The sequence below is a fragment of the Conger conger genome, chromosome 14 (assembly GCF_963514075.1).
Source record: "Conger conger chromosome 14, fConCon1.1, whole genome shotgun sequence".
NCBI classification, from domain to species: domain Eukaryota; kingdom Metazoa; phylum Chordata; class Actinopteri; order Anguilliformes; family Congridae; genus Conger; species Conger conger.
Window position 1 is genome coordinate 18,405,648 of NC_083773.1, and position 17,236 is coordinate 18,422,883.

Consider the following 17,236-nt stretch of genomic DNA (forward strand, 5'->3'; position numbering starts at 1 on the left):
CTGTCTTCTGTCTTCTACACACACAGACAGTCTTCTGTCTTCTACACACACAGCATACGTACACACAGTACCCTGCCTTCTACACACATAGCATACAGTACCATGCCTTCTACACACACAGCATACAGCTCCATGTCTTCTACACACAGTACATACAGTACCCTGCCTTCTACACACACAGCATACAGGACCCTGCCTTCTACACACAGAGCATACAGTACCATGCCTTCTACACACACAGCATACAGCTCCATGTCTTCTACACACACAGCATACGTACATACAGTACCCTGCCTTCTACACACAGCATACGTACATACAGTACCCTGCCTTCCACACAGAGCATCCAGTACCATGCCTTCTACATACACAGCATATGTACATACAGTACATACATTTACAGAGATGTCTCTGAAACTTCCCTTATTCTGCTCTCTCCAATGTAACTGCTTTATTTTACCATTTCATGTATTCATTGTTCAGATGATATGCACATTTCCATGTATTTAATGCAATTTGTTTTCTCTTTGTGTTTGTGCTCAATCTTCGTATGTGTTCGTCATTCCTTTCCTACATAACCTGTGTATATGTGTGTGTGTGTGTGACCCTGTGTGTCTATGGATGTATGTGTGTGTGTGACCCTGTGTATGTGAGAGAGAGTATGTGTGTGTGTGAGTGTGTATGTGTGTGTGTGTGTGTGTGTGTGTGTGTGCGTCAATGGATGTATGTGTGTCTGTGCATGTATTTGTGTGTGTGTGTGTATGTGTGTGTGAGTGTGTGTGTGTGATCCTGTGTGTGTGTGTGTGTATAACTGTGTCTGTGTGTACGTGTGTGTGTCTGTTTGTGTGTGCGAGATGTGTGTGTGTGTGTGTGTGTGTGTGTGTGTGAGACCCTGTGTGTGTCTGTGTGTGTGTGTGAGCGTGTGTGTGTGTGTGTGTGAGTGTGTATGTGTATACTGCAAAATTACATCGTCTTTCAAAATAAAAATATGTTTTTAAGCCTGAATTGTGTGTCCCAGGGAAGATTGCGGCCCTAGGGGACGGCATAGAGCCTTTATGAAGGCAGCCAGATCTGCATGGGTGCACACTGATGCAGATGCAATAGCTTCTCTCAAGCTGAGCAAAATTAAGCATATCCCAGTCATACTTTTACTTCATTTCCATATATTGTTGTTGCGTGCTGGAGCTGAATGTATGTCCTCTTTGTGTACTGTATGTTAATGCTATGGTTTACATTTTGTGTTGCGTGTTGGAGCCAAATGAATTGCCCCAATGACTTGTCTTTAATGCGTGTATGAGAATACCAGTGCATAGTACATAAGTTGCCACATGATCAATGATTCCCTGCTATTCTCCCATAACAGCCTGCAGTGGATGCAGCACGTTTCAGCCTCTTATCGTGGGTTTCCAGGACTGTGATTTGTGAGCTTGTGTGCAGGAAGTCACAGAAACTCCTTCGTCATTTTGGTTATTGACAAAAGCACTTTTGCTTATGAAGTGCTTGTGAATGTGCTATGTAGTACTTATGAAGTGTTACCATCAAATCAAATGCTAATTATTTGTAAAGTACTCTTTACAGAAAACTGTAAAAAAAAAAAAAAGAGCAAAAAAGCAGGCATAAACCCTGAAAAGAGAGGAAGAGTGGCAAGAAAAACTCCCCGACAGGAAGGATCCCAATTATAGAGGGGGAGCCCATCCTCCACTGGCCACCCTGATGTAAAGTAGGGGAGGAACGGATGTAGCAGAAATGAAATAAGGGATCTATCACAGCAAATAAAAAGGATTGAGCAGGTTACAGTCCAGGTAATAAACTAACTGCAAAAGCAGACATTCGCTGAAGGGAAGTGTCCCGGGCAGCATACAGCCTTGTGGTTAAGGTCCTTGACTGGGACCCAGAAGGTTGGTGGTTCAAGTCTCGGTGTAGCCACAATAAGATCCGCATAGCTGTTGGGCTCTTGAGCAAAGGCCCGGGATTGTAACCTGCTTAGTCTAATCAACTGTAAGTTGCCTTGGATAAAGGCATCAGCTAAATATATGTAAAGTAATGTAGTGGGAAGTTTAGAGGTGCTTCTGACATAAAGACACAAGCTCTGTTAGGTCCTCATATAGGAAGACAGGGTGCATATTCAGACTTGTGTGTGTGTGTGTGTGTGTGTGTGTGTGTGTGTGTGTCTGTGTGTGTCTCTAAAGCGGCAGTCTACCGACCTGTGTGTGATTGCTGTGTGCAGATGTTCTGCTAATGTTGCTGGTCACAGCTTTAAACGAGCTGGGAGCCCTTCACAGCAGAAATGTCAGAAACACTAAGATGTTTCTTAAACAGGAGATTGTGCCTCAAGTTATTTCAATATGGCAGATGTTGGTATAACCCCCAAGAATTTCATGTCCAAATAGCACTGCATAACTCAGGGGATTTGTACTTGCGTTTTCAGTTTCCGTTTCTCCTGAGCTGCCTAATTTGGAAGCTGTGCTATAGTACTGTACGTTTGAACAAGTGTACTCTGGTATTTCCGTGCTTTCTGACACCAGATGGCCCACACACAGTCTTTGGCCTGGAGGTTATTTTCTTGGTGGAGGTTTGTTTGTAAATCATTTTACATTTCACATTGTCATATGTGAGTTGTTTTTGTTATTTACATAGCTCCATATTTACAGTACAAACTCAGATTACTGATTACACGTCCTGTTTGAGGGGGATTCCTTCCACACAGACTCCCATGGATGGTTCAGTGAAATTCCAGTTGTGACGATACAATCATTCCCAAGAGTAGTTGGAAAAAAGTTCTTATTTATTACGTTTTTATTTATCTATATACTTATAGTCCAGGTGACTTTCATAATTCCCACTGTATTATATGCAGGTAGATATTTCCTGATTCACTTCATGGATTACTGGGCCCATGGCTGGGCCCATTCTGCTCTGCTTCTTTGTGTTGCCCATTAAACAGACACAGACTGACCAAGCAACTGGAATTATGCCTGACCAACTACCAGGATGTCCCAGAATGCCTTGCAGGATGTCTCAAAGTGCCTTGCAGGATGTCCCAGAATACTTTGCAGGAGGTTTTACTGCAAAGTGTCTCCTGCAGTGTTGTTGGTTTCGTGTATTTATGTAGACAACCTGTTCTTCTTTCTTTTGATTAACTGCATGCGGTTACAGAGATTTAGCGCTGTTATTTTTGCTTCGCTCATATAATCTTTCAGCATTTGGTTCCTGTCACCGCCGATTATGTTTGTGTACCTCTTTTTTTGTTTTTATTTTGACAGAATTCATTGTGCAGCTGTCTTCCAGCCCTCAAAGATTCGCTGATTGTTATTTTTGTCTGAAATATTTTCTTTCTGTGATTTGTGAAATTTTTTTCTAGCTTTTGATTTTGAGTGATAAAAATGGAGGCACCTCAACAATAGTCTGTTGAGGGCTAATGGACTTTCATTCTCTTTCAAAATGACTGTTCCCATACTGTCCCACATATTCCGTTGCTGGATTTGACAGCGTTTCTGTCTCTGCTATGATCACACTGTTTGTCATCAGCAGAAACGTCTTTGCATGGGGACAGGGCGTGCACTGTTGAATGTTTGTTGATTTTGACTGTTTGAGTTCTTGGTCAAATCAAGTCATTGTCGAAGTGCTGCTTACCAAGGTCAGGTAAACCCACACTTTTCTTATGAACTTTTTTCAGATGCAAACACCTCGTAGACCTTGCTCGCTCACTCACACTCACACACAATCACACACACACTAACTCACTCACTCACTCACACACTAACTCACTCACTCACTCATACACTCACACATTAACTTACTGACTCACTCTCTAACTCGCTCACTCACTCTCACATACTAACTCACTCACTCACTCATACACTCACACACTAACTCACTCACTCACTCTCTAACTCGCTCACTCACTCACTCTCTAACTCGCTCACTCACTCTCTAACTCGCTCACACACTAACTGACTCACTCACTCACTCATACACTCACACACTAACTCACTCACTCACTCATACACTCACACACTAACTCTCACTCTCTAACTCGCTCAGTTACTCATACACTCACACACTAACTCACTCACTCACTCTCTAACTCGCTCACACACTAACTCACTCACTCATACACTCACACACTATCTCACTCACTCATTCATACACTCACACACTAACTCACTCACTCATACACTCACACACTAACTCACTCACTCACTCTCTAACTCGCTCACTCACTCACTCTCTAACTCGCTCACTCACTCGCACACTCTCTAGCTCGCTCACTCACTCGCACACTCTCTCGCTGAGTTACTCATACACTCACAGACTCACTCACTCACACTCACACACTCACACACTCAGGCTGAAGATTCTCCACAAGGGGGAGCTATTTGCGCTCAATTAGCTGAAATTTGTGGGTGTTACACAAGAGTGTTGCTTTGCATCAATGACACTGTGCGTCCTTCTTTCTGGAAGAAAACTAAATTAAAATGAAAGAGTATCCCATTATGTGGTAGGGCTTGTGATCCCTGATCAACATCAGTGACCCCCCAGAACTGATACCTTCCACACACACACACAAACACACACATCGCTGTGCAACTGAAGCATAGCATCATGGGAGCAGTGGCGGGTGCAATTACTGCAATGTCTGTGGAACGGGGAATATCACCTAGGAAACGATAGTCCCCATATTCCTGAGGGTTTTGGGTGTCCGAAGTCAGCTTTTTAAGCCCTGACATTAAGTATAGCCTATAAAGTTTTTCCCTCAGCCAAAAATGCATTGCAATTTGTTTTTCCTCATGAATATTCATAAGGGGGTTTTATAACAATGCTTCAGGCATAAATATTCATAAACTGCAGTGCAGCACAAGTGTGTGAGTAAGGAAAAAAAGAAAGGATTGGAAGAAGGTGGGAGCTGACCATCTGCTTACGCTGGAGGATCTGTGCTGTCCCAGCATGCACGCTGACTGGTGTTCACTCTCCCCTCAGATCCGAGTGGACGGTGCCCCTCAGGGCGGGGGGCTATACGAAACGCTGGCAGTGTTCGGCGACGGCAGTCCGGTCCTCCGAGACATGGCCTTCTCGCTGGACCACAACTTCATCTACGTCATGTCCGAGAGAGAGGTGAGAGGTCCCACAGAGGCCTGCGTACTCACACACACACATGCACACACACGCATACACACACACACGCATACATACGGACTCACACACACACACTCACACAAATACAGTACACACATACACGCACATGCACACACATACACAAGTACATGTGGACACCCACACAAATACAGTACACACATAAGCACTCACACATGCTCACACACACATACATGAATACGTACATACAGACACTCAAACACACATATGTGCATACAGATCAGGCACACACACACACACACACACACACACACACACACACTCTCAAATCTGGTCTATTCCATTAGCCAAGCCTGTCCCAGAATGCCTAGCAGCTGAACACAGTTAGGGTTGTCCTGTCAGAGTGAGGTCAGCCAGGCTCCTGTGGATTACTGCTGTATAGCTGCCCCCATGCTGGGGCAGTGCATGTTGGGTTAAAGTGTGGAGTGGAGACACTGGCAGTTTACTGTGAGCCAGATAACACATTCAGCTCAGGCCTACCCTCTAACCGTTCTCAGACCATAGCTTAGCCGGATCACTCAGGCTGGCTGTCTCATCCCTCCATGGTCACGATGCCTGTCTCTATGATCCCCAAATTGGGGGGAAGGATTCACGCTAGTCTGGACAGCAAAACCACCGGCCTCCTTCTGAATGCCTGCTGCCTCAGGCTCCTGATTGGTTCTCATTCAACCCTATATACTTGATATACTGATTGGTTTGTTATCGGATGTATTTTCACTTATGTCATGATTGTAGGTTGGCACGGTCACCTACACTGGTGCTTTTACTGATGCTGTAGTGTACATATTCTCTCTCTGGTCTGGTGATGTCCTCTAGTCATTCAGGAGAAAAGCACCCCCAAAACAATTCAAATTTAATTTAACATAATGTGAACAATTTCTTTAAAATATACAGCTGTCATCTTGCATGACAGTATGTGGGACTGGTGGGTAAAACTGTCCTATTTTCCAGAGAGGTTTTGTGCCTCTGTCAGTAATAACAGCAGAAACACACAGCCTCTAGATGGTGCTTTTGTCCTCTGTGAGGATTCAGCTGGCATTGGGGATATCACCCTGTGGTGTCTGTAAAGGGTTTATATCAGCAGACACAGAGCAGACCTATATCATTCGTTCCCCGCTGCGACGCCGTTATCGTGGTTCTATGTGGCCATTTCTCAGCTTAGTGACGGGAGCAGTATGCTGCAGTGAGCAGATGTGTTCTTTCACCTGGGTTTACAAGGTGCTTTAAATGTCTTGAATATATACTGTAATGTGATGAAGAGAATGCAGTCATTCCTGACACACAGGGCATGTTTTTACCTTTTGCATGTGAGAGTGCTGAACATCTGATATATGATGATGTGCTGAGGTTGTGTGTGTGTGTGTGTGTGTGTTCCTGCATTCTGTATGCGTTTGTGTATGTATGTGTGCATGTGTGTGCATATGTGTGTGTGTATATGTGTGTTCCTGATCAATTAAAATCCTGCCAATGCCCCTTCCTGTATTCCTCCCGACAGAATCTACAGTCTCAGGCGTTACAGAAAAACTGTGCTGTGAATGTTTTTGGAGCCGTCTCTGGTACAGCCTCACAGATGCAGAATACAGGCAAAAAGCTCCTAGATCTGCTCCAGACTCCAGAACAGACTCTGCAGATCAAACATGGCACCTTTTTCCTCCCACCTGTGTGGGGTATTTAAGAACACCTGCCTCTGCTTTTCACACATTGTCACTTCCCATTGTTGAAGTAAGCAGAATAACTGCGCCCGCCCACAGCTGACTTTTACCCAATAAACACACTGTGCTTCTGTACACAATACTCACACCACTTCTGTACACAATACTCACACCGCTTCTGTACACAATACTCACACAGCGCTTCTGTACCCAATACTCACACCGCTTCTGTACACAATACTCACACCGCTTCTGTACACAATACTCACACTGCTCTTCTGTACACAATACTCACACAAACATATTGTAGCATTCACAGGATCATGCTCTGTAGAACATGTACAAAATGAACATAGTGTCATTACTTCAGTTGTTGAAGTCCGTAGCTGAAGCTAAGCATTAATAACAACCCCTGCTCGCCCTCAGTCACTCTGGCCCAAATCAGTGACTCATCTGACCCCTGCGAAGATTTTATTCGCACCTCCCAGATCCCTGACCCAAATAAGAGAGTTCTGCAGCCATGTTCTACTGACCATCTCACTGTAGGGCATAAGAAAGGGCAGGGAGAGGTTGGGGGGAGTTGGCAGTTCTCAGGAGATCAAAGAGTGATTAATGTTCACTTAATGCTAGCACCACTTCCCTCCCCTTCCAGAAAGTTTTGTGAATCTCTGCTCTACTTCATCAACTCCTGTTAGAGTCGCTCGTGGGGATGGTCTGGAATCTAGTCTGCTTTTTTAAAGGGGAACAGTGTCCTCCAGCAAGATGAGGACGTCCAGGAGAATTGCATTGTGGGAGAATTGCTCTTGGAGGCTGGCACTGAGGGACTGCACTGCGAATAACAGCCAGCTTTAATATCAGACATTGTGGCTCTAGCTTTTTCTGGCCCCATTGCCTTCATGAGCACGGAATGGAATGGAATGGACTACACATATAGCATCAAAATCTTTCTTGTACAATGATTTTGTGTCAATTCAATCTTTTGTGGTCAATTTGATCCTAAACATGAAAGCGGTCATACAATTTTAACATAATATAAGGGTCCCACCATCCCTCAACTTCACTTCCTGTCTCTTGTGCATTCATCGGGTAAAACGTTTACCACTCAACAAAGAAGATAAAAATTTGCTGTCAGATTCTACACCTGATCAATGCAAACAAATTCAGGTCAAGGTCTCTGTCTGACTGGTGACTGAGAACTTTTACCTTTTTCAGTTGCGATTTCCAAGCATAAATTGTGGACCATAATTGCAACTGACATTGTTTGAATACATTATCATGGGGTAGTTGATAGCCTAGTTGCTAAAGTGCTTGAATGGGACCTGGAAGGTTGGAGGTTCAGGTTGCCACAGTACGATCAGTGTAGCTTTTGGGCCCTTGAGTCCAGGCCCTAACCCCACATTGCTCCGGTGGGATTGGTCCCTGCTTTAATTAATTTCAGGGTAACATTATTATAAGAGATGGAATGAAAATGTTTTCTAGCATGACCTGTTATTATAGCAGTTAGTCTGTCACTGCATGATATCACACCCTTGGCACTCCACTGTGAATGAGGAAAGCCACTTTTCTGTAATTGATAGTTCTTGTATTTGTGAGTCTGTTTAACAAAAGGCATCAGAGATCTGCCGGGTGGGCCTGTGTTTAGGTTTCAGGGTGTCAGAGATGGTAAACTGCCACGCTCCCGCTATCTATTCTGTACTGCGTTTCTGCTGTCAGATTCCCCAGGATATTGTGTGTGTGTGCATGTATGTGTGTGCGTGTGTGTGTGTTTCTCTGTTTTCCACACCTTTGTGCAGGTGACCTCTGACCTGTGTTGCTGTGTTACTGCAGGTTGTACAGATGACCTCTGACCTGTGTTGCTATGTTACTGCAGGTTGTACAGATGACCTCTGACCTGTGTTGCTATGTTACTGCAGGTTGTACAGGTGCCCATTGCAGCATGTGAGCAGTATGGGACCTGCAGGGAGTGCCTGACCTCAGGTGACCCCCACTGCGGCTGGTGTGTCCTCCACAACAGGTGAGCCCCCCCATTCCTACAGGTAACGCACACCCAGGAGCGCCCCTGGGTTTGCATTCATTACAGTACATTACACTTATTTAGCTGATGCTTTTATCCAAAGTGACTTGCAGTCGATTACACTAAGCATGTGGCAATCCCCCCTGGAGCAATATGGGGTTAAGGGCCTTGCTCAAGGGCTCATCGGCTGCACAGATCTTACTGTGGCTACACTGGAACTTGAACCACCAACCTTTCAGGTCCCAGTCAAGCACCATAGCCATTAGGCTATAAACACAACATAACACAACACAAAACAACGAGAACTGCCCATCCAGCCCGGCAATGCTTGCCTTTTTCTGCCACTAAAATTTACTTTATCTAGAATTGTCCTGAAACTGGTCCTGAAAACCCCCAGTGTGTCTGCCTCTGTCCTGTCAAGCTGTTCTACACAGTGACCCAGACATGTAGGGTACAAATACACACAGTGTATTTTTATGGTACCTTCCTTCTCCCACTGGAATAGTCTGTTTAGGAACACTCGACACCTGAACCTTATTTACTCAAGGGAGTCTTTGCAGCTTTTAGTGTTCCAGTAATTAAAACTGAATTAATTAAATGTGTTTTGCCGTTGTCCTTGGAGACCACTGGTCCTTGGGCAGTGGTCACATGATGAGCTGGGGATTTCAAGTGTACGAGAACACAGAAGCAGCAAAACACCTGCTACGATTGCTGATATTTTTGCCTACTATTAATTAATTAATGAGTATAATGATTGCCTTTAGTTGTGCTTTGCTAGAACCATATACTGTAAGGTCAGGTCCATACGTATTTGGACAGTGACACTAGTTTAAATGGCTGTAATTCCTACATGATTCACTCCAGATGGATATAAATACATGGATGTAAAATGCAGACTGAAATCTTTAATGTACATCCATATCATTACATTACATTACACTAAAGGCATTTTGGCAGACACTCTTATCCAGAGCGACGTACAGTTGATTAAGCTGGAGAAAATCCTCCCCTGGAGCAATGCAGGGTTAAGGGCCTTGCTCAAGGGCCCAACGGCTGTGCGGATCTTATTGTGGCTACACTGGGCATCGAACCTCCGACTTTGCGGGTCCCAGTCATTTACCTTAACCACTATGCTACAGGCCGCCCTATCGAGTGTATTTAGAGAACGACGGAGTTAGAGTCTTTTAAAATTGTGTCCACTGTCCAAGTCTTGAAAAACCGCACTGTATATGTAACTGACAATGACCTCTGCTCTTACAAGCATGTGGTATGATTGACAGGTGACCGATATGAAGCTATCACTCCTGAACCCTGCAGAACTGGGCAGGAATAGTGCTGTAAGTGTGATTGGCAGTTTGTCAGAGTCAGATTTAATTCTGAATATTAGGCTCGTGCCATGCACCGTGCGTCCCGTTCCCACTGCTGAAGGTTATATCCTGCGCCTTTGATCACCGGAGCTTTTACACCCTTGAAGATGTTCATTTTTTTCCCTCGTCTCCGTAAACAATTTTTTTTCTCGTTTTTTATGTTTTTCTTCTTCTTTGTTTCTTCACCAGAGTTGGGGCTGCGCGGGTTTGGGCGGTAATTAGGGACATTAGCCGTTAGCCTGTCGTGTGAATCGAACCCGAAGCGTTGTTTAGAGGCCGTCACATCTCCCCCGTGCCGAGTGCCAGGGTCTTTCAACAGCAGCCGGCAGAGCCGCACTGAGCGCGTGCACGAGGAGGAGGGGGAGGGGGAGGGGGAGGGGGGAAAGAGAAGGGCTTGTAGGTTCCACATGCTTGGCGGCACAAAAGGTCGTCGGTTTGATGCCTGTTCAGTAGAATCTATGATTTTTGCAGGAGTGAAATCGAGCTGGCCAACAGTGATTGAACCCTTCGGGCCATCGATTCTTCTTCCTTATTCTTCCTTAATTTGAGATGGTTGCTGTTGAGGTGGCTGCTATTAAATGGGTGATTTTCCTTCTAGGTTTGAGCTGGCAGCAGATTGTTGCTAATTGTCTTATATGTAAGAGGTCAAAGGTCACTGCCAGCTCTGTGCTTCAGTCTCCAGTACTGTGCCTCACACCAGAGCATGGGTAGGACCCAGGAGATGGTGGGTGGGTGTAGGGCCAGGTGCTGATCAAAGCAAACAGTGTGAGGAGAGCTTATTAGATGACTATGTCCCATTTGGACTCCTGCAACAGGAGCAGGTTAGGCCATCGGACCAGCATGTTCCTGAATTCAACCTGGCCTTGCCTTACTTGCCCTCTTGCTTTGTGTGGGGGTGGTGTTGCTGTGTCATTGCGGGGGGGGGGGGCTGACAGAAAGATATATATATATATATATATATATATATATATAGTGAGAGAGAGAGAAAAAGAGAGATGAAGAGTGAGAGAGAGACAGAATGATCAGAGAGAGAGAGTGAGTGAGAGATGGATAGAGGGAGAGATATAGTAATAGAGAGAGAGATGGAGTGTGGGAGAGAGACATAGAGATACAGTGCTGACCAGCCCCCTCTCCTCTGTCCCAGGTGCTCCAGGAGGGAGTTCTGCACTCGAGCTGAGGAGCCCTTCCGTTTCTCCGTCTCTGTGGAGCAGTGTGTGAGAATCAGCGTGTTCCCCGACAGTGTGGCCGTGTCACAGCCCAGCCTGCCGGTGAGCCTCGCCCAAAACTGCCCAACCCACCCATCTCATAACCCTGCCTCCTGCCACACCCAGACCCCGCCCCTCTCTCACAGTCCTGCCCTCTGCCTCACCCAGACCCCACCCCTCTCTCTCAGCCCTGCCCCCTGTCACACCCAGACCCCGCCCCTCTCTCACAGTCCTGCCCCCTGCCACACCCAGACCCCGCCCCTCTCTCACAGTCCTGCCCCCTGCCACACCCAGACCCCGCCCCTCTCTCACAGTCCTGCCTCCTGCCACACCCAGACCCCGCCCCTCTCTCACAGTCCTGCCCCCTGCCACACCCAGACCCCGCCCCTCTCTCACAGTCCTGCCCCCTGCCACACCCAGACCCCGCCCCTCTCTCTCAGCCCTGCCCCTTGCCACATCCAGACCCCGCCCCTCTCTCACAGTCCTGCCCCCTGCCACAGCTTACTGCCATCTTCCACAACACCCTCCGACAGTAATTTGTAACTGCAGAAACACCTACACTCAAGTATAAAGCTGACCAGAAACTAATATTTTTAGCCAAGCCAAATTTAATCGTGGAATAAAATATTAATTCATTCATTCATTCATTATCCTAACCTGCTTATCCTGAACAGGGTTGCAGGGGGGCTGGAGCCTATCCCAGCATACATTGGGCGAAAGGCAGGAGTACACCCTGGACAGGTCGCCAGTCCATCGCAGGGCACACACACCATTCACTCACACACTCATACCTACGGGCAATTTAGACTCTCCAATCAGCCTAACCTGCATGTCTTTGGACTGTGGGAGGAAACCGGAGTACCCGGAGGAAACCCACGCAGACACGGGGAGAACATGCAAACTCCAGACAGAGAGGCCCCGGCTGACCGGGATTTGAACCCAGGACCTCCTTGCTATGAGGCGGCAGTGCTACCCACTGCACCATCCGTGCCGCCGGAATAAAATATAATGTAACATATTATATATGTATTCTTCTCCTCATAGCTGCTCCCTCTAGTTTTGATGTTTACCACGGTGACTGAGGCAGGCTAGCTTCGGGCAGAGCCAGGGGACAGGCTAATGTAACAAACAACAGGGTCACCTGTCAGTTTCATATCTCATTATAACCCAAAGCCATCACCATGACGTCACCATGGCAACAGTCCCACGCTGGGGACAGGGGAGTGTGTTGTGCAGGGACAGATGATTGTGGCATTCTGACGCAATATCATAAAGATAGCACTAACCTTTCATCTGTAATTTTCAATAACACACCGCGTGGACCTGTCATAAAAACAGCACAGGAAGTAATTAGGGAAAGGTGATTACGAGCAGTGTGCGTGAGTGCGTGTTTGTGTGTATGTGTGTGTGTTTGTGACTGAGTGTGAGAGGTCATACAAGCTTGTCTATGGCCTGGGGCAAATTTATTGTGGATGATTAACAATTAGTGCGATATTCATGGTTGCATGGTGTGGACAATGTGGCCCTTTGAGAGAGAAGCCCTTTCTCATGTTAACAATCCCTGGTGCTTGAAAAATCGAATCTCATTAAAAAAAATAAAGAATATACAGTGCCATCCATAAATGGTAGCACTGCCGCCTCACAGCAAGGAGGTCCTGGGTTCGAATCCCCGTTGGCCGGGGCCTCTCTGTGTGGAGTTTGCATGTTCTCCCCGTGTCTGCGTGGGTTTCCTCCGGGTACTCCGGTACACACTGGCGACCTGTCCAGGGTGTATTCCTGCCTTTCGCCCAATGTATGCTGGGATAGGCTCCAGCCCCCCTGCAACCCTATTCAGGATAAGCGGGTTAGGATAATGAATGAATGATCCATAAATGGTATGATGATAACTTTGACTGTGCAGAGACTATGCATATTATTTAGGTAAAGGTGCTGTAGAAAAGATAAACATTCCAAATTGTTAGAAATAGTCTAGACATTTGTATTTAAAGCACTAGTGAACTCATTCTAGTTTACTTCTTTGTCGAAACATTTATATACTGCATGCCCTTATGAAAGTTTCCTAACTGCCAACTTGTCATTGACAGTTTATCTGCTGAATCCAATCTAATATTAAATGTGTGGCTCGTACTGTACCCAGAGAAGCCGGTTTTCACCGGTGAAGGTTACACTCCGACAGGTCTGCCTTTGATCACCAGCTCTCCCTCTGACGCCCTTGAAGATTTTTCCTTTCGTCTTCTCCATAAGCACTTCCTGTTTTGTTTTGTTTTGTTTTTGTATGATTCATCAAACGTGAGAGAGAGCGCAGGTTTGGAAGGTAATTAGCGACAAAGCGGTCGCCGTTAGCCCATCTCATGAATCAAACCTGACGTGTCATTCAGAGAGTTATGGCACGTAAATTTATGTTTTTCCATATTTAACAGACTTGGGTAGGAACTAATGCAGGGACCTGACTATGGAGAGAGTGCTTTGTAGCTCTTTGTTAATTGGTGCTCTTAGTTGGTGTTTTAAAAATGTGTTTGTGAGGAGATGAGAATCTCCGTCCATTTCAGATCGCTCATGAGCCGTGATGTCACCTATATGAAAGAGTAGAGCCCCTCTCTTCCATCTGTCATTCACTATGTCCCATCAGAGCAGAGAGAGACAGAGAGAGGGAGAGAAAGAGGGAGAGGGAGAGAGAGAGGGAGATGGAAAGAGCGCAGCTTTGGAAGGTAATTAATGATGAGGTGGCTGCTGTCTGCAGCATGTAGTATGTAGTATGTTTTGTAAATTGAAGCTCATTGAGAGACTGGTGTTGTGTAAAATGTAAATTTGTACTTTTCAATATTTAACAGACTCAGGTATAAAGGTACAGCGGAGGTACATTTTTGTCTTCAAGGATCAATTTTCTCAAATGTACCCTGAAAGTACAGTACATGTTCTCTTTGTGTACAAATAAGTATGTTTTCCAAGCAAAAAAGGTACAAATGCTGGCTAGGGGTGTAGGTGGTACCCTACAGATTTAATTTTAGGTGCAAAAAGTATTTCAACATCGTATAAGGTTCTAACTGACATTTGTGACTATATAAATATGTTATCATAAATATGTTGTTTATAGGGCACTAAATACATGTGTGCCCTATAAAAAATACTGTTTAAAAGTTAAACTGCTGCATTTAAAAGGTTGTATCTGCTTGGAGCCCATTCACTTTGGTATCTTTAAAACTCAATATCTGAAAACCACTCAGAACGCAGCTAGAACAGCGATTTGAACCTTTTTAGCCACTTTTCAGAACCTTTATTTCTGAGGGTGTGCAGTAAGTGCTCAGCCCCTCTGATCCGTCTGTCACTCACTCCCCCCCCCCCCCCCCTGCAGCTCCTGGTAACCGTGGGTAACGTCCCTGACCTCTCGGCGGGGGTCACCTGCTCTTTCGGGGACCTGATGGAGGTGGAGGCACAGGTCAGGGGGACGCAGATCGCCTGCATGTCTCCGCCCTCTAAGGAGGTCCCCCTCGTCCCCGCCGGCAGAGGTGCGAGGTGACCCCAAAAAACACGAACATAGTTGGCTGAGTTCATTCCCATTATAGTTATTAATGTGCTTGTGTGAAAATTCCGGGACAGCTTTTGTCTTTATGACTCAACATCTGTGGTGGAATTATAGCTGGCATCCCATGGCATAGCACACAGTAATCTGACTGGTGCCACAGGAATGAAAAAAGCTTTCAGACATACTGGGTTTATTTCCCAGAATGCAAAATAACCTACAAAACTCTCAAGGTAACTTTCAGGTATTTCTTGTACAAGTAATCAGCCGTCTGAATACAGGTTATCCTGTCCTGACAGGATATAGGTCAGGGGCTTATACGCGGTTTGCCGTGGGAGGCTGAATTAATGTTGATTATTGTTTATTGATTATTGGTTAATGTGTTTATTGTATCTATAGTATGGGAATGGGATGCTGGGAATTGTTATTATAAAATATGCATTAAAATGACTGGTATAGGCTTATTGTGCTGTTATTTTCCAGACTGGTTCAGTGTTGAGCTGAAGTTAAACTCTGTGGAAACGGGCCAGATGCTGGCCAGCACAGAGGTCAAGTTCTACAACTGCAGTGTCCATCAACTGTGAGTGAGCCAACCCCCACCCCCCAGATACCCTCTCCCTGTGCCAACCCCCACCCACAAATACCCTCTCCCTGTGCCAAACTCCACTCCTAAACACCCTCTCCCTGTGCCAAACTCCACTCCTAAACACCCTCTCCCTGTGCCAAATCCCACTCCTAAATACCCACTCCTTTTAATAAAATCATTTCAGAGGTAATCCATTTTCAGACCAGGCCAATCTACCCAGTATAGATCAGCCTGATCTATAGCCTCTACCTCAGAGCACTCTAACCGAAAAATCAATTTGAGAAGATTATTATTGATGTAGCCAGTCTGGTATGACAGATAACCCCAGTTTAAATCAGTCTATTTGATAACCTTGGTTCAGATAAGCCGAGTGAGTGACTTTATGATTTAATGGCTAATGTGGGATGACATAAACAGGTTACATTTTACAGGAGATCAATTCAAAGCTGAAGCTTGACTCTGTCTGCTCAGGCTATAGGCCTAAGGCTGGGATGTAGTGCCAGAAAAGCAGCTGAACAAATGACCAGGTCAGGTGACACAGTCGCCATGGACACATTTGAGCAACACTAGGGATATGCTTTTGTGAGAAACAGCGGAGTAATTTCCTTCATATTATTTTAATGACTGTGGATGGTGATGATGGTGATGATGTTGATGGTGATGATAGTGATGGTGATGATGGTGATGATGGTGATGATGGTGATGCTGATGATGATGATGATGATGATGATGATGATGTCTGTTAACCGCAAGATTGATAAGAGGTCTCTGCGAATAAGACAGCCAAGAGAGTTCACCAACATCAGGGTGAGACAGCTGGCAGTGCAGATGTCTGATCAAAGCCCCTAGATTATGAGGCTGTGGGCCCCTCCGGGCCCTCAATGAAATAAAAATGAAATGAGATTAAAATATGTATTATTCTGTCTGTCATTCTGTCTGACTTACTTTCTGTCTGCCTGTCTGTATGTCTGTCTGTCTGACTGACTTACTGTCTGCCTGCTTGTCTGTCAGTCTAACTCTGTCTAACTGTCTGTCTGTCTGACTGACTTACTGTCTGCCTGCTTGTCTGTCAGTCTAACTCTGTCTAACTGTCTGTCTGTCTGACTGACTGACTTACTGTCTGCCTGCTTGTCTGTCAGTCTAACTCTGTCTAACTGTCTGTCTGTCTGACTGACTTACTGTCTGTATATCTGTCAGTCTAACTCTGTCTAACTCACTGTCTGTCTGTCTGTGTGTCTCTCCCAGGTGTCTCTCCTGTGTGGGCAGCCCTTTCCGTTGTCACTGGTGTAAGTACCGTCACGTCTGCACCCACAACCCCTCCATCTGCTCCTTCCAGGAGGGCCGGGTTAACGCATCCAAGGTACGCCCCCCCCTGCTCCCACGGACCGTTACAACACCCTGCAAAGAACAACTTCTTTATTTCACTAGTATTTTAGTCTTATTTTTCCACTTAAATTCTTACTTCTATTACTTTTTTGCTAAATAAGTCAAAAGATTGCTGATGAGTTTGGACTAATTTCAAGATTTGCTAATGGGTTAAGCAAATTTCCCTGGACAAGCAAAAACTAAACTAAAAGAGGTAAAAGAGGTAATATTTTCTACTTAAAAGGGAAAAAACACATTTTGAATTCTCATTACATGACTAAAACACCTGTTAAGACGGACTTGTTTGCAGTGTTCTGAGCATGCTGTAGAATGCAGACAGGGAGGGTGGTCTCATGAACTGTGTCCAAAGGTC

At 45.5% G+C, this 17,236-nt stretch overlaps 1 protein-coding gene across 1 annotated transcript in view; it reads left to right on the plus strand.

The window, feature by feature from the left end:
• LOC133109391 (plexin-A2-like) overlaps positions 1-17,236 on the plus strand; it is a 66,450-nt gene that overhangs the window by 18,740 nt on the left and 30,474 nt on the right. The window contains exons 5-10 of the mRNA XM_061218715.1: positions 4,981-5,115; positions 8,720-8,820; positions 11,332-11,455; positions 14,745-14,898; positions 15,396-15,492; positions 16,744-16,858. Coding sequence (XP_061074699.1) covers positions 4,981-5,115; positions 8,720-8,820; positions 11,332-11,455; positions 14,745-14,898; positions 15,396-15,492; positions 16,744-16,858 — 726 coding nt within the window. The remainder of the gene's footprint in view (positions 1-4,980; positions 5,116-8,719; positions 8,821-11,331; positions 11,456-14,744; positions 14,899-15,395; positions 15,493-16,743; positions 16,859-17,236) is intronic.